Raw genomic sequence first — 23,532 nt, forward strand, 5'->3', positions numbered from 1 at the left:
TCCAGTCTTGTGCCATGGAGAGCCGACAGTCTACAGGTTTTCTCCCCTCTGCCTCTAAAAGTCTTTAAAATGACATGAAAACCTGTAGACTGTTAATTCTCCATGGCAAAGGGTTTGACTCCCAACGCAGTTTTGTACATGTGCAGTAGTTCAGTTAAGTTTTACAAAAATAAATATATGAAAATAAGTTTGTTCTCTGATGTTTTGAATCTGATTTTGGTTTCTGATGTCATCTGTTTTTCAGTGGAACAGAGTCAGAATGGCTGGGGAGTGACTTACACTCCAACTCAGATCTGTGCCTTAAAAGGATCAACAGTGGACATAAACTGTACCTACACATATCCATCCAGCTTAAATAATCATGATACCAAAGTTCAGGAAACATTCTGGTTTACGAAAGAGAGTAATAACGTTTATGTGGATCTGAAAACGGACCCAGAATATTCAGGTTGTGTGGAGTATATTTGTCAGAACAAACGCTGCACTCTGAGAATCACAGACCTGAGAGAGAGCGACTCAGCTGAGTACAAGTTCAGGTTCATAACAAACCAAGAACTTGGGAAATATACTGGTTCACCTGGAGTCACTCTGTCTGTCACAGGTAACATTTTCATTTAAATAGTTTTTTGTTCCAAAGGATCAATATCAAGCAATCAGTGCTGTAAATGTTTCATGAAGAAAATCTAGGCTCAAAGGTCCAGTTACTAAATGAAGTTTTGTCACAGGTAACATTTTCATCTGAATATTTATCAATTTAGTTTCATGTGTTCAACATCTCATGAAGGTTACTTGCATCTGTGTGCTTGTATGTGTTGACAGTTAGAAATGAAGATTTCTGTTATTCATGTATTCAGATCTGCAGGTGCAGGTGAGCAGATCAAAGTATTCTCCCTGGGCAGAGCTGAAGTGTCACAGCAGCTGTCGTCTACCTGGCCATCCTTCCTACATCTGGTACAAGAACGGACAGAAAATTCAGGAAGAAACATCTACATATTCAGGCCCCTTTGATCCTGCAGGCAGCTTTTCCTGTGCTGTACGAGGATATGAGAAGTCCCGCTCTCCTTCAGTGTGTGAGTTTACATCCAGTCTTCCACTGACATGACACCATCTGGTGGAGTAGTGTAACTAATGCTGTATCATGAATATATGTGTCTTTAATGGGTGACAGTAATTGTGTGTGTGTTTGTGCAGTTTAGTTCACTCAAGCTTTTTGTTTTAATTTTTAAGCACTAGTTCCACAACAATTTGAATGAGGGATACTTTCCCACAAAATAATTATTAGCAAATAGTTAGTAAATATAAAAGAAAAAAAGGAAATCAGCTTTTACTATAAAGGTGTGTAATTGGTTCAGGAAACACCAGAAGAAACACAAAGTCTTCAGAATTTTTGTGACCACAGCAACTCTGGACAGCAGCAATAATCAAACATCTAAAAAAAATGGAAATGTAATCTTTTTTCTTTCTTTAATTTCTTCCTGAATAAATGATTCTCTTTAGGATTGAACTATCAACAACAAAAGACTGTTTAACAAAAACATTTTAAAGTTAATGTATGTTAATATCTCCTGCAGATGCTCCAAAGTTTCCCTCCGTGTCAGCGAGTCCCTCTGGTGATTTAGTGGAGGGCAGTTCAGTAAATCTGACTTGTAGCTGTGATGCTAAGCCAGCAGCTAACTATATCTGGTACAAGAGGACTAAAAATCCAGACCATGAAGACCTCAGTAAAGAACCACAGCTTGTCTTCAGCTCCATCCAGTCCTCTGACTCTGGAGAGTATTACTGTGCAGCTGAGAACCAGCTGGGGAGGAGGACAACTAAATACATCATTAATGTGAAATGTGAGTGAAACACAGGTTTAATGCTATTGAGAGATTAAATACACTCTAAAAATATCATCACAGTATAACATCATGTCAAGTGAACTTCTGGGATATCAATCTGTCCAGTTAGGAAGAATAAGTAATTGTGAATCACCTGTTTTTGGAGCGGCAACAGCAAGACAACCCCCCAAAAAATGAATGGTTTTGCACGTGGTGGCCGCAGACAGTTGTTCTCTCCTTACCCTTCCTGACTGATTGTTCTTTAGTTTTGCATTTTGTTAGCGTCCTCGTCACCACTGGTTGCATGACGCAATATCTGCAGCCCATTCAAGTTGCACAGGTAGTCCAGCTCCTCCAGGGTGGCACATCCATATGTGCCACAGCAAGAAGGTTTGCTGCGTCTCCCAGCACAGGTTTAAAAGAATGGAGGAGATACAAGGAGACCGATAATTGCACGAGGAGAGCTGGACACCGTAGACGGGACATCAACCCGGCAGCAGGGCCAGAACTGCTTCTTTGTGCGAGGAGGACCAGGAGGAGCACTGCTGAGACGTTGTCAGGAGTGCATACAGCCCCTTGGGCCATACATACTACTGAGTCACATCATGAGTTGCAGTTTAACAGTTTAATTTTTTAACTTTTAACTTTTCAATGTGTCCAGTCCTCATTCAGTAGGTGATTTTGGTTTCCACTGACTGTTAATAATAATAATTTTGTTCTCAACAAATTATACAGTGTACAGTAAATATTTAGAACTTCAAGATCTGATGTTTGATTTAAGTGTTCCCTTAATGTTTTTGAGAAGTATATGTCACATACTTTGATTTTTTCAGCTTGGGCTTTAGACTTTTCAACAAGAATTTTCAATAAGAAGGCTGCAGTACAAACTGGGCTTTCTTTGAAAAAAGTGGACATTCAGTGTTTTTGGGAGTTTGACCCATATTATGGACTACAGGTCAAGATATTTCATCCTCTACTGCTTCAGTTTGATAAATTATTTAAATCTGTTTCTCGTGAGTCCCCCAACTTTGTGGAAGTGCAAAACTAAATCTCTGGAGTATCCTTTTAACTCGACAACGGAAAGATTTTACCTGCCTGCTTCAAGTTTTCTGCTGTAATTCACAGAGCAGCTTCAGTACATTTAGACCACGATCAACTTTCCACATCCTGCCAAATATGCATCAACTTATGATAATCTATATTCATGTAATACAGATGCTCCAAAGCTTCCCTCTGTGTCAGTGAGTCCCTCTGCTGAGATAGTGGAGGGCAGTTCAGTGACTCTGACCTGCAGCAGTGATGCTAACCCAGCAGCTAAATACACCTGGTACAAGGAGAAGCAAACTCTGCATCAAGGACCAGAAGGAAGTTATTATTTCACTTCCATCAGCTCCAAGGACAGAGGAATCTACTTCTGCAAGTCTGAAAACAAATATGGGCAGATAAACTCTACATCTCTATCTATAGATGTTCAGTGTAAGTTCACCTTTTTATTTCATGATCCAAGAGTAATTCTAAATCATACATGTGAGTGGAGTATGTCTCAATACATAATGTTTAATTCCTTACTAGATGCTCCAAAGCTTCCCTCTGTGGGGTTGGGTGAAGTGGAATACAGTTCAGAGTAACTGAGCTTTGCACTGCCTTATTTAAAACTCCCAGTTGTTTGCACCTCACCTGCACTAAATATTTTTAATATATATATTAAAATATATTTATTAATGTAATTTGCACTAAAATTCCAAACAAACAGGCAAAGTGAATTTCAAGTCAGAAAAATACTGCAGCTTTGTTCGCACTAATTTTTCAGAGCAGAGCTAAAGTCGTTGATTCAAAATGAGCTCGCTTTACAATGACAGCCTCGATATTTAGCCAATGCAGATTTTCATTTAGAGGAGAAATTTAAGATGATGCCAGGGCGAACCAGATTTAGCCATGCACATGTGACTGAGAGAAGGTCATAGGACAGACCCTGGACACACCACAGAGGTTAAATCTTCCTGCTGGCCAGGGGGAGCTTGGGTATCCCAAAGGAGGACGTTTATACAATGTAATGAGTCTCTTAGGATGGCAAAATATCTTCTACTATTTCAAAAGAACATACATAATACATGTGCAAAGAAAAATATTTTTGTTATATCACACTATGTGGCCAAACATCTGAACACACTCAAATGAGTCATTTTGTCTTATTCCAGTGTTCCCAGGAGTATGGAAATCAGCAGTCTTTGGAACAACATCTGCTGTTTTCCTGGCTATCATATGGCTCTCTGTCCTCCTACTGATAGGGTGAGTAGATTTGTTTTACTGATGCATTTTACATTGAATACCAGAGTCTTGTTAGCAGCCAGGTTGGCAGATGAATTATTATTTCCTTGGTTTTTAATTCATTCTAACCAGGAAAAAGAGATCCTCCAAGCAATCATCTGAGCCTGGAGATAGACCAGACGACAGGGAACAGGATGACCTTCATTATGCCAGTTTCCACTTCTCCAATAACCAGACAGATGCTGTCTACTCCAACATCATACCAGCTGTCCCCCGAAGACACAAGGAAGAGGAGGAGGAGGAAGTTGTTGAGTACGCTGCTGTCCAATTTAACAGTGCCAGTACTGCCCCAAGGTGAGCAGCTCCTCTCACAGGAACATTATCCTCACTAAAACCTCAACATGGCATGCAGTTAATGGAGCTGATGATCAAGTATTTCATTTTAACACTTTCATTCCTGTTGCATTTGCTTGTTTTCTTTACATTTTCACTATCACTGTTTGTATTTGTGAAGGAATTTAAGGGTACTATGACCCAGGTTTCCGCAGGTCATGATAGGGTCAATTACTGAGCTAAAGGAAGCCAAAGGTGACAGCCAGGGCCTCTCCAAAACTGTAGGCCAGACTCTGTCTCTCCTCTCTGCCTGCTTGTCGGCTGACTGATGCAGCTGAGTTGATAAGGATGCACTGTTATACATCTGTTAGGAAACCCAAGGTCAAGATTATCTTTATGTTGTCTCATTACAGACTGACTGGCTATGTAGAAAAGGACACTTATTTGGACACTTAGTGAATCTGTGTAGGTCTAGGAAGGATAAATATCAGACAGGAAGTACCCTTCAGATTTGTTGTTGGCATTTCATGTGTTCACATGTTGTGTGCCGGCACTGCATCTCCTCGGCCGAGTCTCATTAAACCATGCTGTGTAAGCCTTCATCAGTCTCTTGAAACGTCTTCATCACACCTGAACCTGGCTCACAATATTTTCACAGCAGTTTGAGTTAATACTATATCTTTATCTTTTTTTCTCAGGACCAGAAGTCAGGAAACTGTGGAGGATCCAGCTGCATTGTACAGTACAGTCAACAAAAGTGCTGAACGCAACCGGAACGTCTAATCTGTGCTTTCTGTCATTTTTAAATGTGCTAGGCTCTAGGGATGGCAAAGTTAGTCTGTGGTTGGTTGGGCTGTCAACTGGTCCACCACTTTGGTCCAGAGTCCAGACTGAAATAGTTCAACAACTATTTGATGGATTGCCATAAAAGTTTTTACTGACATTTATGGTTCCCAGAGGATGCATCCTACTGACTTTGGGGATCCCGACTTTAACCCTGGCACCAGAACCAGGGTGTCATTTTGTGACATATCTTGACAACTATTGGATGTGTTATTTAATTCCCAGCAGCCTCAGCTGTACTTTCTGTTTAGTGCCAATTAACAACTGTTAGAAACTAACACAACTAACATGGTGAATATGATAAACATTATACCTGCTAAACAAAACTAGAACCCACTTGTAAAACCATGTCTCCATAATGCTAGTGATAAAAAAAACTCTGCAGGATACATTTTAACCTCATTACAGTTGTCTGTCTTGCTTCCTTTTTAATTCCTTTTTATTGTGGTCCATCTCCTTTGTTCTGTAATGTTTTGTTTTGCCTAAAATAAAAACATGAAATGCTCACAAGTCATATCTACACTGAGGCCACAAAATGGGAGTACATATTGCTTCATTTTAAGAGGTTACAAGTAAAACAGGCAGGCGCACAATGGACTGGACACTAACATGCTGGAGTTTCAGTCCAGCAGGAGAAGCTTAACAAAGTGACAACATCTGTGTGCAGCGGACAATTTCAGTCTGTCACAGTCAATAGAAGAACTGCATGTGAACTAAACTAACAGCCACAGTCCTCTGATGTAGTAAATACAAAAAGTTTAATTTGTGTTGCAAATTGTAACATCTACACGAGGACGTCATAACTCCGTCAGGACAGAACTTCACCATCACTGACATCAGACCTGAACACAAATATTACTGTGAAGCCCAGAACAAAAGAGGATGTCTTAACTTCACTTTACATTTGACTGTTGTGGCAGGTACGTTTTTCACTTCACTTACACATGTACACATCAGACATCTTAATCCACCATATGATGAAAAGTGGGGAGATTAAGGTTAAAAATGCAACTTGCTGAGTAGAAACCAGTAAGGCATTTTGTCATAACACTATTTCAGCAAATAATTTACCTGTAAATGTGATTAAATACATTTTGGATAGAATCTAATTATATGCAGGTTTCATGAAAGAGGTACATTGAGCTCATTTTGTCGTCTCTCCCATCAGTTAGACTCTGATCCTGCGTATGAGAACGTCTCAGACTTGAAGGGCGTCACTGCAGCACAGACAGAAGACACAGAGCAGCAGGAAGACATGGTGTGAAGTCCAGTCAGGTTAGAGCCTCCTGCATCCAATAAAACAGGCCGACTTCAGATTTCAGACTTCAGACAAAGTAGGACAACATGGTGGTGTTAGCAGGTTGAACTGAATCATGATGACCTGTCAGCCGATAGACAGGTGATGTTTGACATGATTAAATTATGTAAGCTTATTATTTCCTGCAGAGTTTGTTATATTAGTTAGTTATGTCAGGAATGTGAGGAATAAAGTTGTTATTGAAACTGTTATTTTGAAATTATCCCTAAGAAATAACTTATTGACTCATGAGGAGCTTCTGTGTGCATTTCAGCTTTTCTGCTTATTTTCCATAATATTATTTAATTTACCAGACAAATAAAATCTTGCCTTGGCTTATTGCTCACACTGTCAGTTCTTGTCACTGTGAGGATGAAATGTGACAGATTATTATGATTTGGGATGTTGCTGATATAAAGATGCACAGACAGTTTAATGAAGAGGAATTCAGGAACATTCATTTCAGCTGTAAATGTCAATTTGGTCCACTTAAATTGTTTGGGGTCATTCATAGAAGCAGAGCAGGTCGAGGTTCACTTAATTTGAAGCTTTTTAGAGCAAAAGCCCTTCATTAAGAGCTTCAATGAGCCTTCATTCAGCAAGTTCGTTACAGAAGTTAAAATGATGGTAAGAACAACAAACCAATAGTTTCAATAATAATCTGTCTATCACAACATCCAGCTCTTCTTAATGTGTAACAGACTGCTGGACAGGACAGGTTAAAGAAAAACCACAAATCAACATGTTAAGAATATTTTTTATTTCTTTTTTGCATGAAAGAATATACCGTTAAGAATAACAGTGTAAAAGTAAAACCACTAACACCCACCTGATTATCCATATCATCAGTGAGTGTATGTGTATTAACTAATGTAATACAGCTGTGAAGTAACAATATTGGTGTACTGTCAGTAAGTATCAGGAAAATATGGAATTGAGAGTATTTGTCATGCTCAAGTTTATCTTCATGGTAAAGTGAGTTTTTGAAGCCATTTTCATCAGTCAATTAGTTAAAAGTTGCATCTTACAGTTTCAGGGCTGTGTGTCTTTATAGAGGCACAATGAGCATCAACTTTCTAACTTTGGTGACTCTCAGTGATAAGCAGCAAAGAAAATACACTGTGGTGTTAGAGAGAAATGCACACCGGTAGATCTGACCTGGGGATAATGGGGTGGACAGGCTGAAAGCAACACACAGTCTAGAGCTGCAATGATTAATTGCCAACTATTAAATTTATCGCCAACTATTTTGATAATCCATTCATTGGTTTGAGTAATGTTTCAGTATCTGTGATGTTTCACTGCCCTCTAGTGGTGAACCTTTGTTGTGGCACATTCAGGCTGAATCACTCTGAGAGCTCCCTCCACTGCCTGTTTCAAAGAGTCACTTCACCCAAATTACAAGAAGACATATTTTCTGTCTTACCTCCAGCAGCATCTTGTCAGATGTGCTCTGTGTTACAGTGACACAGAGTCACAATGACTGTGAGTGAGAGAGCTGCAAAATGTAATTCATTGTTTCTGATCTACTTTTCTTACATGTTTCTCAATACTGAATAAACACTGAGCTCAGCACGTGACTTTTTACACCCCATACTGCTGCAGTCCATCTCTTTGAACTCATACTGGTATAAAGGTTATTTCACTGTCTAAAGATGCACTAGACGTGTCAAGTAATGCATGAAACCAACTTTCACGCCTGTCTGTTCTGTTTTCTCATTTCTTGTGTCAGTAGGAAGCAGCAAACAGGTTTAATACCAACAGGCCATAACAATATTTTCTTATTCTCTCTTATTAAGTTCTTAGTTTGCAAATCGTTACTTCTTTTTGATGTTGGTGTTAACTGGCATTTGGCTCATCATGAATATTAATAATCTAAAGAGGAAGGAAATCTAGTAGTTTAACAGCCTGATATCCGTGTTCTGCTTGCTGACACAGAGGAAGGCTTCTTTAAAGACAGCGTCCTTCTTCATTGTAAGTAGAATTGTTTATTGATGTGAGTGATACTGTATATCTCCTGTGTACATTATTTTATCTGCTGACATGTTTTATTGTCTCTGAAGCCACACAGAGAGATGAGAGGAGCAGCTATGAGTTTAACTGCAGCAACAAGTGGATTTGTCGTCTTCCTTCTCTCTGTGTCAGGTACTGAATATCTAAACTTACATTTATTACATTAAAACAGGGGAATCTGGGAAATGTAGGTCTTGTAAAAGTAGGCTGAAGGTCAGATGTGAAAATAAGTGGATCAGAATGAGGTATCAGGATCAGTTGTTCACACTGTATGATGAAAACAGCCAGTTTAGGGGGTATTTCCTAATTTCATTGTCCTGCTTGCGCTAATGCAAATGTATATTGAACAGTGTGAGTTCATTTTTCCAGAGCTGATGCTGCCTAAACGATGTTAGCACTATGCTGTGTTATTGTCGCATTGAATGAAGACGTGCAATGCAATTTAGCGTACCAAAGCGTCGGCTTGTTCCATTATCCAACTTGTACAATGGAAATTAGACAAGAAAGTGTAAACCGGAAACAGAGACTTCAAATAGTTCCTATTTGAAGCTACTTTTATCACGGTGAAGGTTTTAGAGAGATAGGCCTACTGGTCTCACACAGTGAAGTCATACTGACACAACTTCTCTCATATCTTCATCTGCAACTCCTGCTAGTTCCTTTTGTACTGTCTGACCTCAGTGTGATGTTTCTGTGCTCTGTGTTGACAGCAGCAAGGTCCAAAAATAACTTGCCACTGTGACAAGCAGGTATTTTTGTCTAACACAGAAATTGTATCTGTCAATTTAGAAATGCACCAAGATAACCTAAATGAACATTCTGCTCATTTAGGCATACTGTAATGTAAATAATGTTATCATTCAAATTTTAAACACAAAAAACATTGTGCATGTCTTTTAGTACATGACATTAATTTCACTTAACCTAAAAAATCACTAACAGCCTGATATTTCAAAGGTACGTTACAGATGACAGGAAACCTAACAGTCAGTTAAACCACCAATGAATGGGTCCTTATCTCAATAAAAACGTCTTCTTCTGGATCCCAACAAGCAAACAAAAAATACTCCTTTCAATACAAAAGTTGGCCAACGAAAATAAAACCAAGTGATGTCTCTTGTCTCTGATTGACAAGCTTATGATTCTCCATCAACACCGGAGTTCCCTCCTGTTGTCTGACCGGTGCTGCTGGTAAGCTCACCGGCTGTCACTCAGGAGGGACTGGGCCTCTTCCACTGCTGAGTTTGGTTCAAACACCGCCACAGATATTACCTGAGCTGACTGCTCTGTGTGTCTTGTGTGTGAGGCAGGGGTGTGTACCGATCACCATAATAGGCTACACTAAACTTACTACACGTGTCTTTCTGTTGAACGTTTTCTCTGTCTGCCAAAATGGCGGATGGTCTGACGATCTGCCAACAATTTACCCTCATTCAGCGGGTGCTAAAGTCAGAGATCTTGATAGCAGTTTTCTGCTATCTTATGTTTAGCTGCTAGAAACTCTCCCACACCTCAGTGCGCTGCATTTATTTTTAGCTTTCACACTTAACTCTGCAGCAACCTGACCGCAGAGTGAACAGAGAGAACTGACCAAGAAAAGCACAGACTCTCTAATAATTTATATTTCTCCTCTTATCCCGGTCAGTAAACTGCATTAAAGGTCACAGGTCTGATACTTTCCTGTTCACTTCACTGCACCTTCAGACTGGATGATGTCCTGCCTCAGTGCACATAGAGATGAACTGTAGAAAGCATGTGTACATCTTCCTTTGCACTGACTGTGTATAACTGAGCAAGACGTTGTGTTTAGACTTCTCTCTGTTCACCCTGGTTTTATTCAGAAATAACATCAAAAGTCATAAAGCATTAAGTAATTAGAACAGGAGTTAGGAAGTGACTTGGAAGAAGAATGATACAGAACATCTGTGAGTATTTTATGTACCATTGTTCTGATGCTCTATCCCAGAAAAGAGAGTAAAATGTAATTTTATTAATTTTCTGTTTGGATTACTTGTGTGTTGACACATAAGCTTTTCAGGCATTTCTGTTTAGATTTTTTTGAATGAATGGACCCAAGCAGAAACCCAACTTTTCACAACATTAAAATATGACAAACACCTTATAAACTTTCTGTGACAATGACTGCAGATAATTCGGGATTTTGAAGCTTGTCCAGGTTACGTTTCCCTCAAACCATATTGGTAGTTTGGTCCACTTTGTCTGATTGTTAAATTAAGTTGTTAATGTTGATTGTGTCTGATGTGCTCTGTGTTACAGTGGTACAGAGTCAGTATGACTGGGGAGTGACGTACACTTATACTGAGATCTGTGCCTTCAAAGGATCAACAGTGGAAATAAACTGCACCTTTAGATATCCATTCCTTATTAATGACGATTATACTACAGTTGAAGAAAAATTCTGGTTTAAAGGTGATGAAACTGTGGATCTGAAAACAAAGTCAGAGTATTCAGGTCGTGTGGAGTATAACTGTGATATGAACTACTGCACTCTGAGAATCACAGACCTGAGAGAGAGCGACTCAGCTGAGTACAAGTTCAGGTTCATAACAAACCAACCAGGTGGGACATATACTGGTTCACCTGGAGTCACTCTGTCTGTCACAGGTAACATTTTTATCTGAATATTTATTTATTTAGTTCCAAATGTTCAACATCTTATGAAGGTTACTGTGTTTCTATGTTGACAGTTCAGTCTAAAGTGAAGATTTCTGTTCCTTATTCACAGATTCAGATCTCCAGGTGCAGGTGAGCAGATTACAGGTCTATGAGTCTTCTAACTGGGCAGAGCTGAAGTGTCACAGCAGTTGTCTTCCACCTGGTCATCCTTCCTACATCTGGTACAAGAATGGACAGAATATTTGGACAGATGGACAGACATCTAATTCTTACTTTGATCCTGCAGACAGCTTTTCCTGTGCTGTAGGAGGATATGAGAAGTCCCGCTCTCCTTCAGTGTGTGAGTTTACATCCAGTCTTCCACTGACATGACACCATCTGGTGGAGCCTTTAACCTATTGTACTGCACATTAACTGCATGTAACTCAGTGGTATTTGGTGATTCATTGTAGGACTGGATGAAAACCAAATCATTTCCCCATGAGATTGTAGACATGTTGCATAATTAATTTTTATTCCCTGTCTTCACTGTAATATAAAACTCAGAATGTACTGATGTCTTGATTGATTGATTGATGTTTACCCACTAGAGGTCATCAGTAGACATGGTGGTGTCCAAAGACACTGAACCTGGATCATTTGCTTGGTCTCCTGTCTTCAGCACTGCCGGACTCTTTATGTCTGTGATGTTTATGTGCTTTAGGTTTAGAACATCCTTCTATTTTGGTATATTTAACATGTACCTTAGGTGAACCCCCTTATACACACACACTACAGTAGCTGCAGCCTAACAAATGAATGAAAGAGAATGATGAAGGAAACTTCTTAAAGGACATAAAGATTACCGCTCTCCTTCAGTGTGTGAGTTTACATCCAGTCTTCCACTGACATGACACCATCTGGTGGAGACTTTAACCTATTGTACTGCACATTAACTGCATGTAACTCAGTGGTATTTGGTGATTCATTGTAGAACTGGATGAAAACCAAATCATTTACCCATGAGATTGTAGACATGTTGCATAATTAGTTTTTATTCACTGTCTTTACTGCAAAATTAAACTGTAAAATAACTCACAATGAAAATGTATTAAAACAAGATTTGTTATCTTGTCATTAGACATTTTAAATTCTCTGGATCAGATAAAACTTGTGCATCGTCAGAGAAATTCCCTGATTATCTGTTCTTGTATCTTCAATGTATCAAAGTGTTCAACTTGTTTCCATGGTAACAGAAACCCATGCTGTTTCTGATACACGAGGAAATCAAGCTGCACCACCGAAATGAAATAATGCTCCACTGTGAAAACTCAACCTCATCTTGAAATGTAAAATGTGTTCATGTTTTCTCCTCCAGATGCTCCAAAGCTTCCCTCTGTGTCAGTGAGTCCCTCTGCTGAGATAGTGGAGGGCAGTTCAGTGACTCTGACCTGCAGCAGTGATGCTAACCCAGCAGCTAAATACACCTGGTACAAGGAGAACCAAACACTGCTCAGTAAAGAACCACAGCTTGTCTTCAGGTCCATCCAGTCCTCTGACTCTGGAGAGTATTACTGTGAAGCTGTGAATGATCTGGAGAGGAAGACTTCTGGATTTGTCTCTATTAACGTGAAATGTAAGTAAAATGCAGCTAATTTAAAAAACATTATACAATTAATGACAACTTCTTAAAGCTTAATTATCCAGTCAGATGTTTTGCTGATCATGCACTTTCTTCAGTTCCGCCTGTTTCACATTCACAGCAGCTACAACAGATGATTAAAGGCGGTTTTATTTCAAAGTGAACGCTGAGTCAATGTTGAGTTCAGCTCCATGAATAGAGGGGTAGTACTTTTCTCATTGATACCTTGAATAATTTCCAAAGTATTCAAGATTTTCCAGTAACACTTTGTAAGTGAATGGAGAGAAGGATTAAATCCTCTTCATCCCTACTCAACTCTGTAAGGGTACTAGTTCAGCACACTTTCAGCTACAGACTTGATTTAAACTTTAAATTGGTCACAAGATGGCAGGTCCGGATTGGGACCAAAATTCGGCCCTGGCAATGTGGTTTTCACCAGCCCAACAAAGTGATGACGTAAAAAAAAACGTCCCCTGAATCTGGACATTTTCCCCACTGAGACATCATACAAGGCAGCAATGACTCTCACACTGTAGGCGTACACGGCAAGGCGCATAGACTGCAGTCTATACACACACATTCACACGCACACACGAGCATGACACAGCGGTCAGACGCACACAACACAACTGATTAAGAAAGATAAAGCACCATGACCATCAGTTATGAAAAAAACACAATAAAATACATGATAAAAAGAAGCATGTCCTACCTTATTAAATCAGCAGCCGTTGCATCAGCGCGCTCTTCTCTGCCACCTTTTTAATGATGCAATCCGTGTCCAAAGAAACCAGAGTCTGCTTTGCGATTGCCATCAACATAAAGTTTTCAAGGTGCTCCTGTGAATTTTAACGTGGAAAAGCTTCGCTCACATACAACTTGTGTCACAGACAGAGTTAACAGAAGCTTGTATCACAGTCCGATTAGATGGTAGGAGTCAGTGAGCAGGTTATGCCTTTGTAGGACATAATAACAACAGAAGGGACACTTTCTGCAAGATTGGCATGTTGTGTTCACAACATCTCATTCTTCATCTGGGGTCTGCTCATCATCTCCATCCTCAGTACTCATCTCTCATCACTTCAGCTTGTCCCAGTGCGTGGCCAGGCTAAGTAGTTCAGCCTGTAAGGCCTCGGGAGTTGCTCTGCTATCGAGCCTGATCAGTTTGGCGCTCAGGGCACTGACTGCACCTGCAGGTACACTGTTACTTTTCAAGCCATTGAAGTTCTGGGGATCAAGCAGGGCGGAATCTGTGTACAGTCCTCTGTTTTTAGCAAAACGTTGGGAAATACTTTCAATGATGGAATCCAGAATGACATTGTGCACTTGTACCTCATACTTGCTGTCAGCATCTGATATGGCTGTATCATCACATAACTCGCCTGGCATCCTTTTTGTCTTCTTTGGTCTCCGGTTTGGCAGCGTGTGTTCCACCTCTGTGTCTGTCTCACACACATTTAATTCTCTATTGGCCCATTGCACAAATGCATCTGTTGCTGCCTTTACCCTCTTAAAATCCCTTGCATATTTTTTCATATTGTCATGTTTGCTTGTGACAAAGCGATGGGCCGTGAGCAAATCCTTTCCACTTGTTTTTAAATAAAGTGGAGTTGTTTGTTGGAAGATGTGTAAAAACGTCTGGACAGTGAGGATGGTTTGGTATTTCAGCAGAGCCTCTGCATAAGCATCGGAATTTGCACGCACCGTCGGCTTCTTGTTATCTTTCTCGCTCAGGGTCTTGAGTGTAACAGCAAGATTAATGTAAAGACATCCCTCTGGATCCTGAACACTGGTGTTTGTCTGTTATGTCTTGTGTTGTATCAATTTGAATGAAATACATGCCGGCCTCTTTAACCTCTGCAGCAACGTTTTCTTTAATGAGACATTCAGTAGCTTCTATGACCGTGTTTACAGTTGTGTTGGATAGGAGAGTGACCAGTGATCCCCTGCCCGTTGCTCCGGAGTAGTGCAGCCTCTTACTATTTTCAATACATGAACTGACATGCGTTTGGAGGCATTTTTCCTATTTGCTCAACAAGAGAACACGTTCTAAAAACATGTCATGTTCGGCAGCATCATTTTCCAAGGTGCATGCAGCCTCTGATTTGTCCCCTCGGTCACTGAGCCTTCATTTTCCTATGACTTTCACTATTTCAAGTGTAGTGATAGTACTCTTTGTTAATGAATTAATGAATAATAATATTTTGAAATATTATATCAGGATTTTTTAAAAGCTATTTATTATAGTGAACCTACACTTTCTTAATGAATTATTGAATAATAATATTTTGGAATATTATATCATAAGCACTCGTTTGGGGCACCACCTGAATCGCCGTCCGCCCAAGGCCTTCAGGACTCCTTGGGTACAGCTAATAATTGCCAACAATTATTACTGGTGATCAGTTAGTTATTAATTGTTCAATTATTTTAAATCAGTTAGTTTAATCAATCAGTCAGTCTCAAATCAAAGAGTGAATCCTCCGTCCAGTGACCCGGGTGCAATGGATAAGATGCCTGCCTTTGGTGTGAGAGGCCCGGGTTCAATCTGCCACTGTGACCCATCCACCAATGTGGACCCGGAGCAAGACACTTAATCCCCAGTTGCTCCAGAGGCGTGCAACCTCTGACATATACACTCACCTAAAGGATTATTAGGAACACCATACTAATACTGTGTTTGACCCCCTTTCGCCTTCAGAACTGCCTTAATTCTACGTGGCATTGATTCAACAAGGTGCTGAAAGCATTCTTTAGAAATGTTGGCCCATATTGATAGGATAGCATCTTGCAGTTGATGGAGATTTGTGGGATGCACATCCAGGGCACGAAGCTCCCGTTCCACCACATCCCAAAGATGCTCTATTGGGTTGAGATCTGGTGACTGTGGGGGCCATTTTAGTACAGTGAACTCATTGTCATGTTCAAGAAACCAATTTGAAATGATTGGAGCTTTGTGACATGGTGCATTATCCTGCTGGAAGTAGCCATCAGAGGATGGGTACATGGTGGCCATAAAGGGATGGACATGGTCAGAAACAATGCTCAGGTAGGTCGTGGCATTTAAACGATGCCCAATTGGCACTAAGGGGCCTAAAGTGTGCCAAGAAAACATCCCCCACACCATTACACCACCACCACCAGCCTGCACAGTGGTAACAAGGCATGATGGATCCACGTTCTCATTCTGTTTACGCCAAATTCTGACTCTACCATCTGAATGTCTCAACAGAAATCGAGATTCATCAGACCAGGCAACATTTTTCCAGTCTTCAACTGTCCAATTTTGGTGAGCTCTTGCAAATTGTAGCCTCTTTTTCTATTTGTAGTGGAGATGAGTGGTACCGGTGGGTACTTCTGCTGTTGTAGCCCATCCGCCTCAAGGTTGTGCGTGTTGTGGCTTCACAAATGCTTTGCTGCATACCTCAGTTGTAACGAGTGGTTATTTCAGTCAAAGTTGCTCTTCTATCAGCTTGAATCAGTCGGCCCATTCTCCTCTGACCTCTAGCATCAACAAGGCATTTTCGCCCACAGGACTGCCGCATACTGGATGTTTTTCCCTTTTCACACCATTCTTTGTAAACTCTAGAAATGGTTGTGCGTGAAAATCCCAGTAACTGAGCAGATTGTGAAATACTCAGACCGGCCCGTCTGGCACCAACAACCATGCCACGCTCAAAATTTTTCCACACCACACCCCTAAATGCATTGAAGCAACTGCCATGTGATTGGTAGATAATTGCATTAATGAGAAATTGAACAGGTGTTCCTAATAATCCTTTAGGTGAGTGTATATATATGTGTGTGTGTGTGTGTATATATATATATGCCATAATATTGAGTTGCATTGACATGTTGATCAGGTAGCTCAGTTGGAAAGGAGCAGGACTCCGAGTGTTTCTCAGATCACGGCATGTGCTGCACCGTTTCTGTTTTGGTGTTTGATCCGCATCCATCAACCCACAGAAGCTTTTGCAATTCCCCAGTATCTCCAGTCAGAGGACACTGAGGGGAATCACGTTTCCTGACGGCTTTAGAGGAGAGTCAAGCAGCTACGGACTCTTTTAATATCCAGAATCTTTCAAAGTAAAAGCCCCAAAACTGAATTGCAGTAAACAAGGTTCTCATGCTTTTATTTTGTAGGCAAAACCACTAAAGAGGAAGTGATTATTTGAGTAACTGTTGCTGTCATGAAGAGATCCATTTCAGCAGCTATCAAAGCTTTATTTATTTATTTATTTTTGCCACTATAAAAACACCAGAATCTGGCAGCGGACCAGATATTGATGGCGGGAAGCTTGTCAATGTTTCTATAAACTTCCTCTAATGTGTGTGTTATATTATTTGTAAAGTAACAGCCAGCTTCCACAACAAGTGACGGTCCAGTGTGACAACTCTGTAGTTGGAAACATTGGTGTGATAAGTTCTGCATTTCAGCTTTTCTGTTTATTTTTTAGAATATTATTTTATTTCCCAGCTATCAAGACAAAATAAAATCAATTGTGTTCTTTTGCTTTGGCTTTCTGACATTCTTGGTTCTTGTCACTATGAGGATGAAATGATGATAAAATCTTTGATTAGTTTCTGTGATGTTTCTCTGCCCTCTAGTGGGAAAGTTTAAGTATGGCACGTTAAAGCTTCCTCACTCTGAGAGCTCCCTCCACTGCCTGTTTCAAAGAGTCACTTCACCCAAATTACAAGAAGACATATTTTCTGTCTTACCTCCAGCAGCATCTTGTCAGATGTGCTCTGTGTTACAGTGACACAGAGTCAGAATGACTGTGAGTCAGAGAGCTGCAAAATTAATTGCGAAAAGTTTTTATTTACATTCTGATTTCTGTTTAATTTTCTGATCTACTTTTCTTACATGTTTCTCAATACTGAATAAACACTGAGCTCAGCACGTGACTTTTTATATCCCATACTGCTGCAGTCCATCTCTTTGAACTCATACTGGTATAAAGGTTATTTCACTGTCTAAAGATGCACTGGACGTGTCAAGTGATGCATGAAACCAACTTTCACGCCTGTCTGTTCTGTTTTCTCTTTTTGAATGGTCTTTTCTTGTGTCAGTGGGAACAGACCATAACACTATTTTCTTCTCACTTATTAAGTTTGTAGTTTGCAAATTGTCACTACTTTGTGATGTTGGTGTTAACTGGCATCCTGCTCATGATGTTTAGGCCATAAATAATCTAAAGAGGAAGGAAATCTTGTCATTTAATATTTAGATATCCGTCTTTTGCTCACTGACCACAGAGGAAAGGTCTTTAAAGACAGCGCCCTTCTTCACTGTAAGTAGAATTGTTTATTGATGTGAGTGATACTGTATCTCTCCTGTGTACATTATTTTATCTCCTGACACGTTTTACTGTCTCTGAAGCCACACAGAGAGATGAGAGGAGCAGCTATGAGTTTAACTGCAGCAGCAGGTGGATTTGTCGTCTTCCTTCTCTCAGGTACTGTATATCTAAACTTACATTTATTGCCATAATTGGATCAGAGTTGTCTCAAAGGCAAACTTCCCAGAAATGGTAAAATTGTTTTGCGTGTAATGTGGAAACTCCCTGAATGTTAATTTGTTATTTATGTTTTTTTTGTTTTTGTGTCAGTTGTAATGAATATAAGGAAGATAAAATTTTGAATTTACTCTTTTTACTCTTTTAGTCTTTTACACAAGATAATTGTGTGCTAATCACTTTTACATGCGGTAAACTGAGAATATTCGGGGTTTTATTCGTGACTTTTAATCCTTGCTGAAACTTGTTGCCTTAATGTGTTCGACAGTTGACTCTGGTTGCAGAAGATGGTGGACGATTAGTTCCTTCTGCAGCTACTTTTATCACGGTGAAGGTTTTTAGAGGGATAGCCTACTGTCTCACATAGTGAAGTCATTCTGACACTACTTCTGTCATATCTTCATCTGAACGAAACCCTGCTAGTTCCTACTGTCTGATCTCAGTGTGATGTTTCCATGCTCTGTGTCCAAAATTAACTTTCTTCACTGCCTGACTGTGACAAGCAAGTTTATTTAGTCTGCACCAAGACAGACTAAATGAAGGAATAAGACATATTTTAATGTAAATAATGTCATACAAATTTTAAACACTCTAAACATCAAACATACATGTTATTCAGTACATGACATAATTTCACCTCATCTAACAATCAGCCAGATATTTCAAAGATAACTTACTGATACCAGGTGACAAGAAACACAACCCACAGTTAAGCCACAATGAATGAGTCTTTATCTCAGTTCAAATTTCCGCAAAAGTTCATATCTCAACAAAAACCACTTCTGGATCCCAGCAAGTCCTTTCAATACAAAAGTTGGCCAACAAAAATAAAACCAAGTGATGCCTCTTGCATCTAATAGACAAACTATTTATTCTCCATCAACACCGGATATTACCTGAGCTGACTGCTCTGTGTGTGTCTTGTGTGTGAGGCAGGGGTGTGTACCAATCACCATAATACACTAAACCAACTACACGTGTCGTTCTGTTGAACCTTTTCCCTGTCCGTCAAAATGTAGCCTGACGATCTGCCAACAATTGACCCTCATTCAGCGGGTGCTAAAGTCAGAGATCTTGATAGCAGTTTTCTGCGTCTTATGTTTAGCTGCTAGAAACTCTCCGACACCTCAGTACGCTGCATTTATTTTTAGCTTTCACACTTAACTCAGCAGCAACCTGACCGCAGAGTGAACAGAGAGAACTGACCAAGAAAAAGCACAGACTCTCTAATAATTTTATATTTCTCCTCTTATCCCGGTCAGTAAACTGCATTTAAGGGATAGGTGTCATTTACATTGGGGACAATGGGGACATGTCCCACCACGTTTTGAGAGGATAATTTGTTATATAGTTTCTGAAAAATAGCTTGCACCAAGAAATGTGCACCAAAATGCTGTGAGTAAGCTTTATTTGCACAATAAGAAACCACTTTTCAACACAAAGTGACGCCCTTGATTTAAGGTCACCGGTCTGCTACATCTTCCTTTGCACTGACTGTGTATAACTGAGCAAGTTTTTGTGTTTGGACTTCTCTGTGCCTGTGTTCACCCTGGTTTCATTCAGAAATAACATAAAAAGGTCATAAAGCTTTAGTTAGAAATGACCTTGTGAGAAGAAGGATGCAGAACATCTGTGAGTCTTTGATGTTGCCTACTGCTGTTCTACTCTGTTCTAGTAAAGTGATGTCATTTTATTCATTTTCTGTTTGGATTACTTGTGTGTTGAAATACGCTGCACTTTTAGGTATTTTGCTTAATTGTTTTTGAATGAATGGACAAAAGCAGAAACACCCAGAAGTAACATTAAAATATGACAAACACAATTCTCTATTCCAGTTCAGGAATTTTTTATGACAATGACTGAAGATTATCAGTCAGATAATTGAGGATTTTGTCCATGTTACGTTTCACCTAAATCATATTGGTAGTATGATCCACTTTGTCTTAGTAACTGATTGTTAAATTCAGTTATTAATGTTTGTTGTTTCTGATGTGCTCTGTGTTCCAGTGGTACAGAGTCAGTATGACTGGGGAGTGACGTACACTTCTACTGAGATCTGTGCCTTCAAAGGATCAACTGTGGACATATACTGCGCCATTAAATACCCGTCCACAATCAGTTACCGTTATATTACTACTGGGGAAACATTCTGGTTTAAAGGTGATGATACTGTGGATCTGAAAACAAAGTCAGAGTATTCAAGTCGTGTGGAGTATAACTGTGATATGAACTACTGCACTCTGAGAGTCACAGACCTGAGAGAGAGCGACTCAGCTGAGTACAAGTTCAGGTTCATAACAAACCAACCAGGTGGGACATATACTGGTTCACCTGGAGTCACTCTGTCTGTCACAGGTAACATTTTCATTTAAATATTTATTTATTTAGTTCCAAATGTCCAACATCTTATGAAGGTTACTCAAATTTGTGTGTGTGTGTTGACAGTTCAATCTAAAATTAAGATTTTTGTCCCTTATTCACAGATTCAGATCTCCAGGTGCAGGTGAGCAGATTACAGGTCTATGAGTCTTATAACTGGGCAGAGCTGAAGTGTCACAGCAGTTGTCTTCCACCTGGTCATCCTTCCTACATCTGGTACAAGAATGGACAGAACATTTCAGAAGGAACATCTTATTCAGCCTACTTTGATCCTGCAGACAGTTTTTCCTGTGCTGTAGGAGGATATGAGAAGTCCCGCTCTCCTTCAGTGTGTGAGTTTACATCCAGTCTTCCACTGACATGACACCATCTGGTGGAGCCTTTAACCTATTGTACTGCACATTAACTGCATGTAACTCAGTGGTATTTGGTGATTCATTGTAGAACTGGATGAAAACCAAATCATTTCCCCATGAGATTGTAGACATGTTGCATAATTAACTCTTATTTTCTGTCTTCACTGTAAAATAACTCACAATGAAAACGGATTAAAACAGGATTTGTTATCTTGTCTTTAGACTGTTTAAATTCTTTGGATCAGATCAAACTTGTGCATCATCAGAGAAATTCCCTGATAATCTGTTCTTGAATCATTAATGGACACTTTTTAAAATGTGTTCTTCAGCAAAACACTTCATGGGTCCAGGTTTTAACTTATTCTGATCCATCCACACAAACACATGAGTGAAAAGAAGGAAGTCAGATATTTGCCAAGTTATGAAGAATTACAAGCGATTAGTGTTACAAGATCTGTCCAATCAAGTTTCCTTGTGGACGTGATGTCAGAAAATGACGTGGGAAAATCGTGTCTGACACACTGTTATCCATGGAAACAGGAACCCATGTAGTTTCTGATACAGGAGGAAATCAAGCTGCACCTCCACTTTATGTTCATATGAAATATTGTCCATTTAAAATGCTCCACTGTGAAAACTCAGCCTCATCTTGAAATGAAATGTTACATGTGTTCATGTTTTCTCCTCCAGATGCTCCAAAGCTTCCCTCTGTGTCAGTGAGTCCCTCTGCTGAGATAGTGGAGGGCAGTTCAGTGACTCTGACCTGCAGCAGTGATGCTAACCCAGCAGCTAATTATACCTGGTATAAATATCATGGAAATCCAAACCTTCATCTTCCCAGTAAAGAACCACAGCTTATCTTGAGCTCCATCTTGCCCTCTGACTCTAGAGGGTATTACTGTGCAGTAGAGAATGATCTGGGGAGAAGGACATCTGGATTAGTCCCTATTAATGTGAAATGTGAGTAAAACACAGCTAATTTAAAAAACATCAAGCAGCCAATGACAACTTTTTAAAGCTTAATTATCCAGTCAAATGTTTTGCTGATCATGCACTTTCTTCAGCTCTGCCTGTTTCACATTCACAGTCTGCTGCTGTAGTTCACTGAGCAGCTACAGTAGATGATGAAAAGGCAGATTTATTTACAATTGGTCTCCCAGATCTGCACAGATGTTCAGGGGATTCAAACCTTCAGTAATCCAGAAAACCACCTCTAAAGTTTCAGATGCTCCCACACAAATACAACATTCAGCATCCAACATCTGGCGTGGCCACAGGCTTCTGTCCTGTTATCGACTCTATATCCCCAAAATTACTTGTGCATCTCAGAAAATTTCAGTATTGTGAAAAGGTTTATTTTTTCCCCATAACTGAAGTCATAAAGTGAATGTAGTCTAGATTCACTACAAATAAAGTGAAATTCAGGCCTTTATTTGTTTTACTCTTGATGATTATGGCTTACAGCTCATGGAAATCAAAAAAAAAAAAGATTAGATTGTTGAAAAAAATTAGAATAGTAGTTCTGTTATATTGTAGCTCATTTCTTGGACATGTCTGTGCCTGGTGGCTCTTGATGCACTGACTGCAGCCTCAGTCCACTCCTTGTGAAACTCCCCCAAGTTCTTGAATCGGCTTTGCTTGACAATCTTCTGAAGGCTGCTAATCATGAAAATTAAAACATAAAAGGCTTTTAGTTTTTCACTTTATGTCTAAAAAATCTTTTATTTACACAATATTCTAATTTTCTGAGATGTACCTGTATGTTCATATACTATACTGGATTTTGTTAAGAGGCAAACGTGTTTGGATTGTAGGAAGGGCTAAGGTTTTGAACCCCATGTAATTAAATAACAGTCCAACCATCATCAGTCATCTGCAGTAAAGTAGAAACACTTGTATGTTTCTTTTAAATAGCAATTATGACAAATACATGTCAAAACATAAATGACATATAAAGTGTATCTTATCTGGTACTAACCAGTAATATATCACTAAGTATATACCTGTATATCCAACTCTGCTTTTCGATAGTCAATCAGGGCCATTACTGCAGTATTTACACACATTGCAACATTCTTGTGTGATATAACTTACCTCTGTTTACTCATAAACTTGTATGAGGGACATTCCTCTGGTCTCCTCTGTAGCAGATCTCGGCTACGTAAAATTTTAATACAGTTATGAAAATTAATATTTCCGGGAATATTAATTTTATACCTCGAAATTAGGAGCACCACCTAAAGATTTGCTTGTCCGCCCAAGGCTTTAGGTCCTTGAGTATAGCCTGAGAATTATACCGAGTTCGGTTAATTCATTAGTTGTTATTCTGAAATCGTAAGGTCAATCAGTCAGTCTCAGATCTGAGCGTAAGTTCTGTGTATAGGGACTCTAGATTCTGAATAACACACACACATACATCGCTGTGCTCAAAGTGAATTTATTAACT

General features: G+C 39.6%; 1 protein-coding gene and 3 long non-coding RNA genes across 4 annotated transcripts; all 4 read left to right on the forward strand.

The window, feature by feature from the left end:
* The first annotated feature begins 547 nt into the window (after positions 1 to 547).
* Positions 548 to 1,706, forward strand: LOC119899355. The gene is made up of 3 exons (XR_005443816.1): positions 548 to 601; positions 855 to 1,070; positions 1,572 to 1,706. It is a non-coding gene; the product is annotated as an uncharacterized LOC119899355 (long non-coding RNA).
* Positions 1,707 to 3,989: 2,283 nt separating this feature from the next.
* Positions 3,990 to 5,415, forward strand: LOC119899150. The gene is made up of 3 exons (XR_005443727.1): positions 3,990 to 4,109; positions 4,221 to 4,442; positions 5,120 to 5,415. It is a non-coding gene; the product is annotated as an uncharacterized LOC119899150 (long non-coding RNA).
* A 3,052-nt stretch (positions 5,416 to 8,467) lies between these two features.
* LOC119899319 lies at positions 8,468 to 10,943 on the forward strand. Its single transcript, XR_005443794.1, has 3 exons — positions 8,468 to 8,535; positions 8,625 to 8,706; positions 10,852 to 10,943. It is a non-coding gene; the product is annotated as an uncharacterized LOC119899319 (long non-coding RNA).
* Positions 10,944 to 20,300: 9,357 nt separating this feature from the next.
* LOC119892419 (B-cell receptor CD22-like) lies at positions 20,301 to 22,054 on the forward strand. The gene is made up of 3 exons (XM_038704686.1): positions 20,301 to 20,706; positions 20,835 to 21,062; positions 21,777 to 22,054. The coding sequence occupies exons 1-3, from the start codon at positions 20,325 to 20,327 to the stop codon at positions 22,052 to 22,054; spliced, it is 888 nt and encodes a 295-aa protein (XP_038560614.1). The 5' UTR covers positions 20,301 to 20,324.
* The last annotated feature ends 1,478 nt before the right edge of the window (positions 22,055 to 23,532 follow it).

The sequence above is a fragment of the Micropterus salmoides genome, unplaced genomic scaffold (genome assembly GCF_014851395.1).
Source record: "Micropterus salmoides isolate LMB-PRFRI ecotype aquatic unplaced genomic scaffold, ASM1485139v1 Ms_hic_scaffold_1, whole genome shotgun sequence".
Taxonomy (NCBI): Eukaryota; Metazoa; Chordata; class Actinopteri; order Centrarchiformes; family Centrarchidae; genus Micropterus; species Micropterus salmoides.

Coding starts and splice junctions, on each gene's coding strand:
- LOC119892419 (XM_038704686.1), top strand. CDS start 20,325: ATGTTTGTTGTTTCTGATGTGCTCTGTGTTCCAGTGGTACAGAGTCAG. Junction 20,707..20,834: donor AGTCACTCTGTCTGTCACAG/GTAACATTTTCA, acceptor CCTTATTCACAG/ATTCAGATCTCCAGGTGCAG. Junction 21,063..21,776: donor GTCCCGCTCTCCTTCAGTGT/GTGAGTTTACAT, acceptor TTTCTCCTCCAG/ATGCTCCAAAGCTTCCCTCT.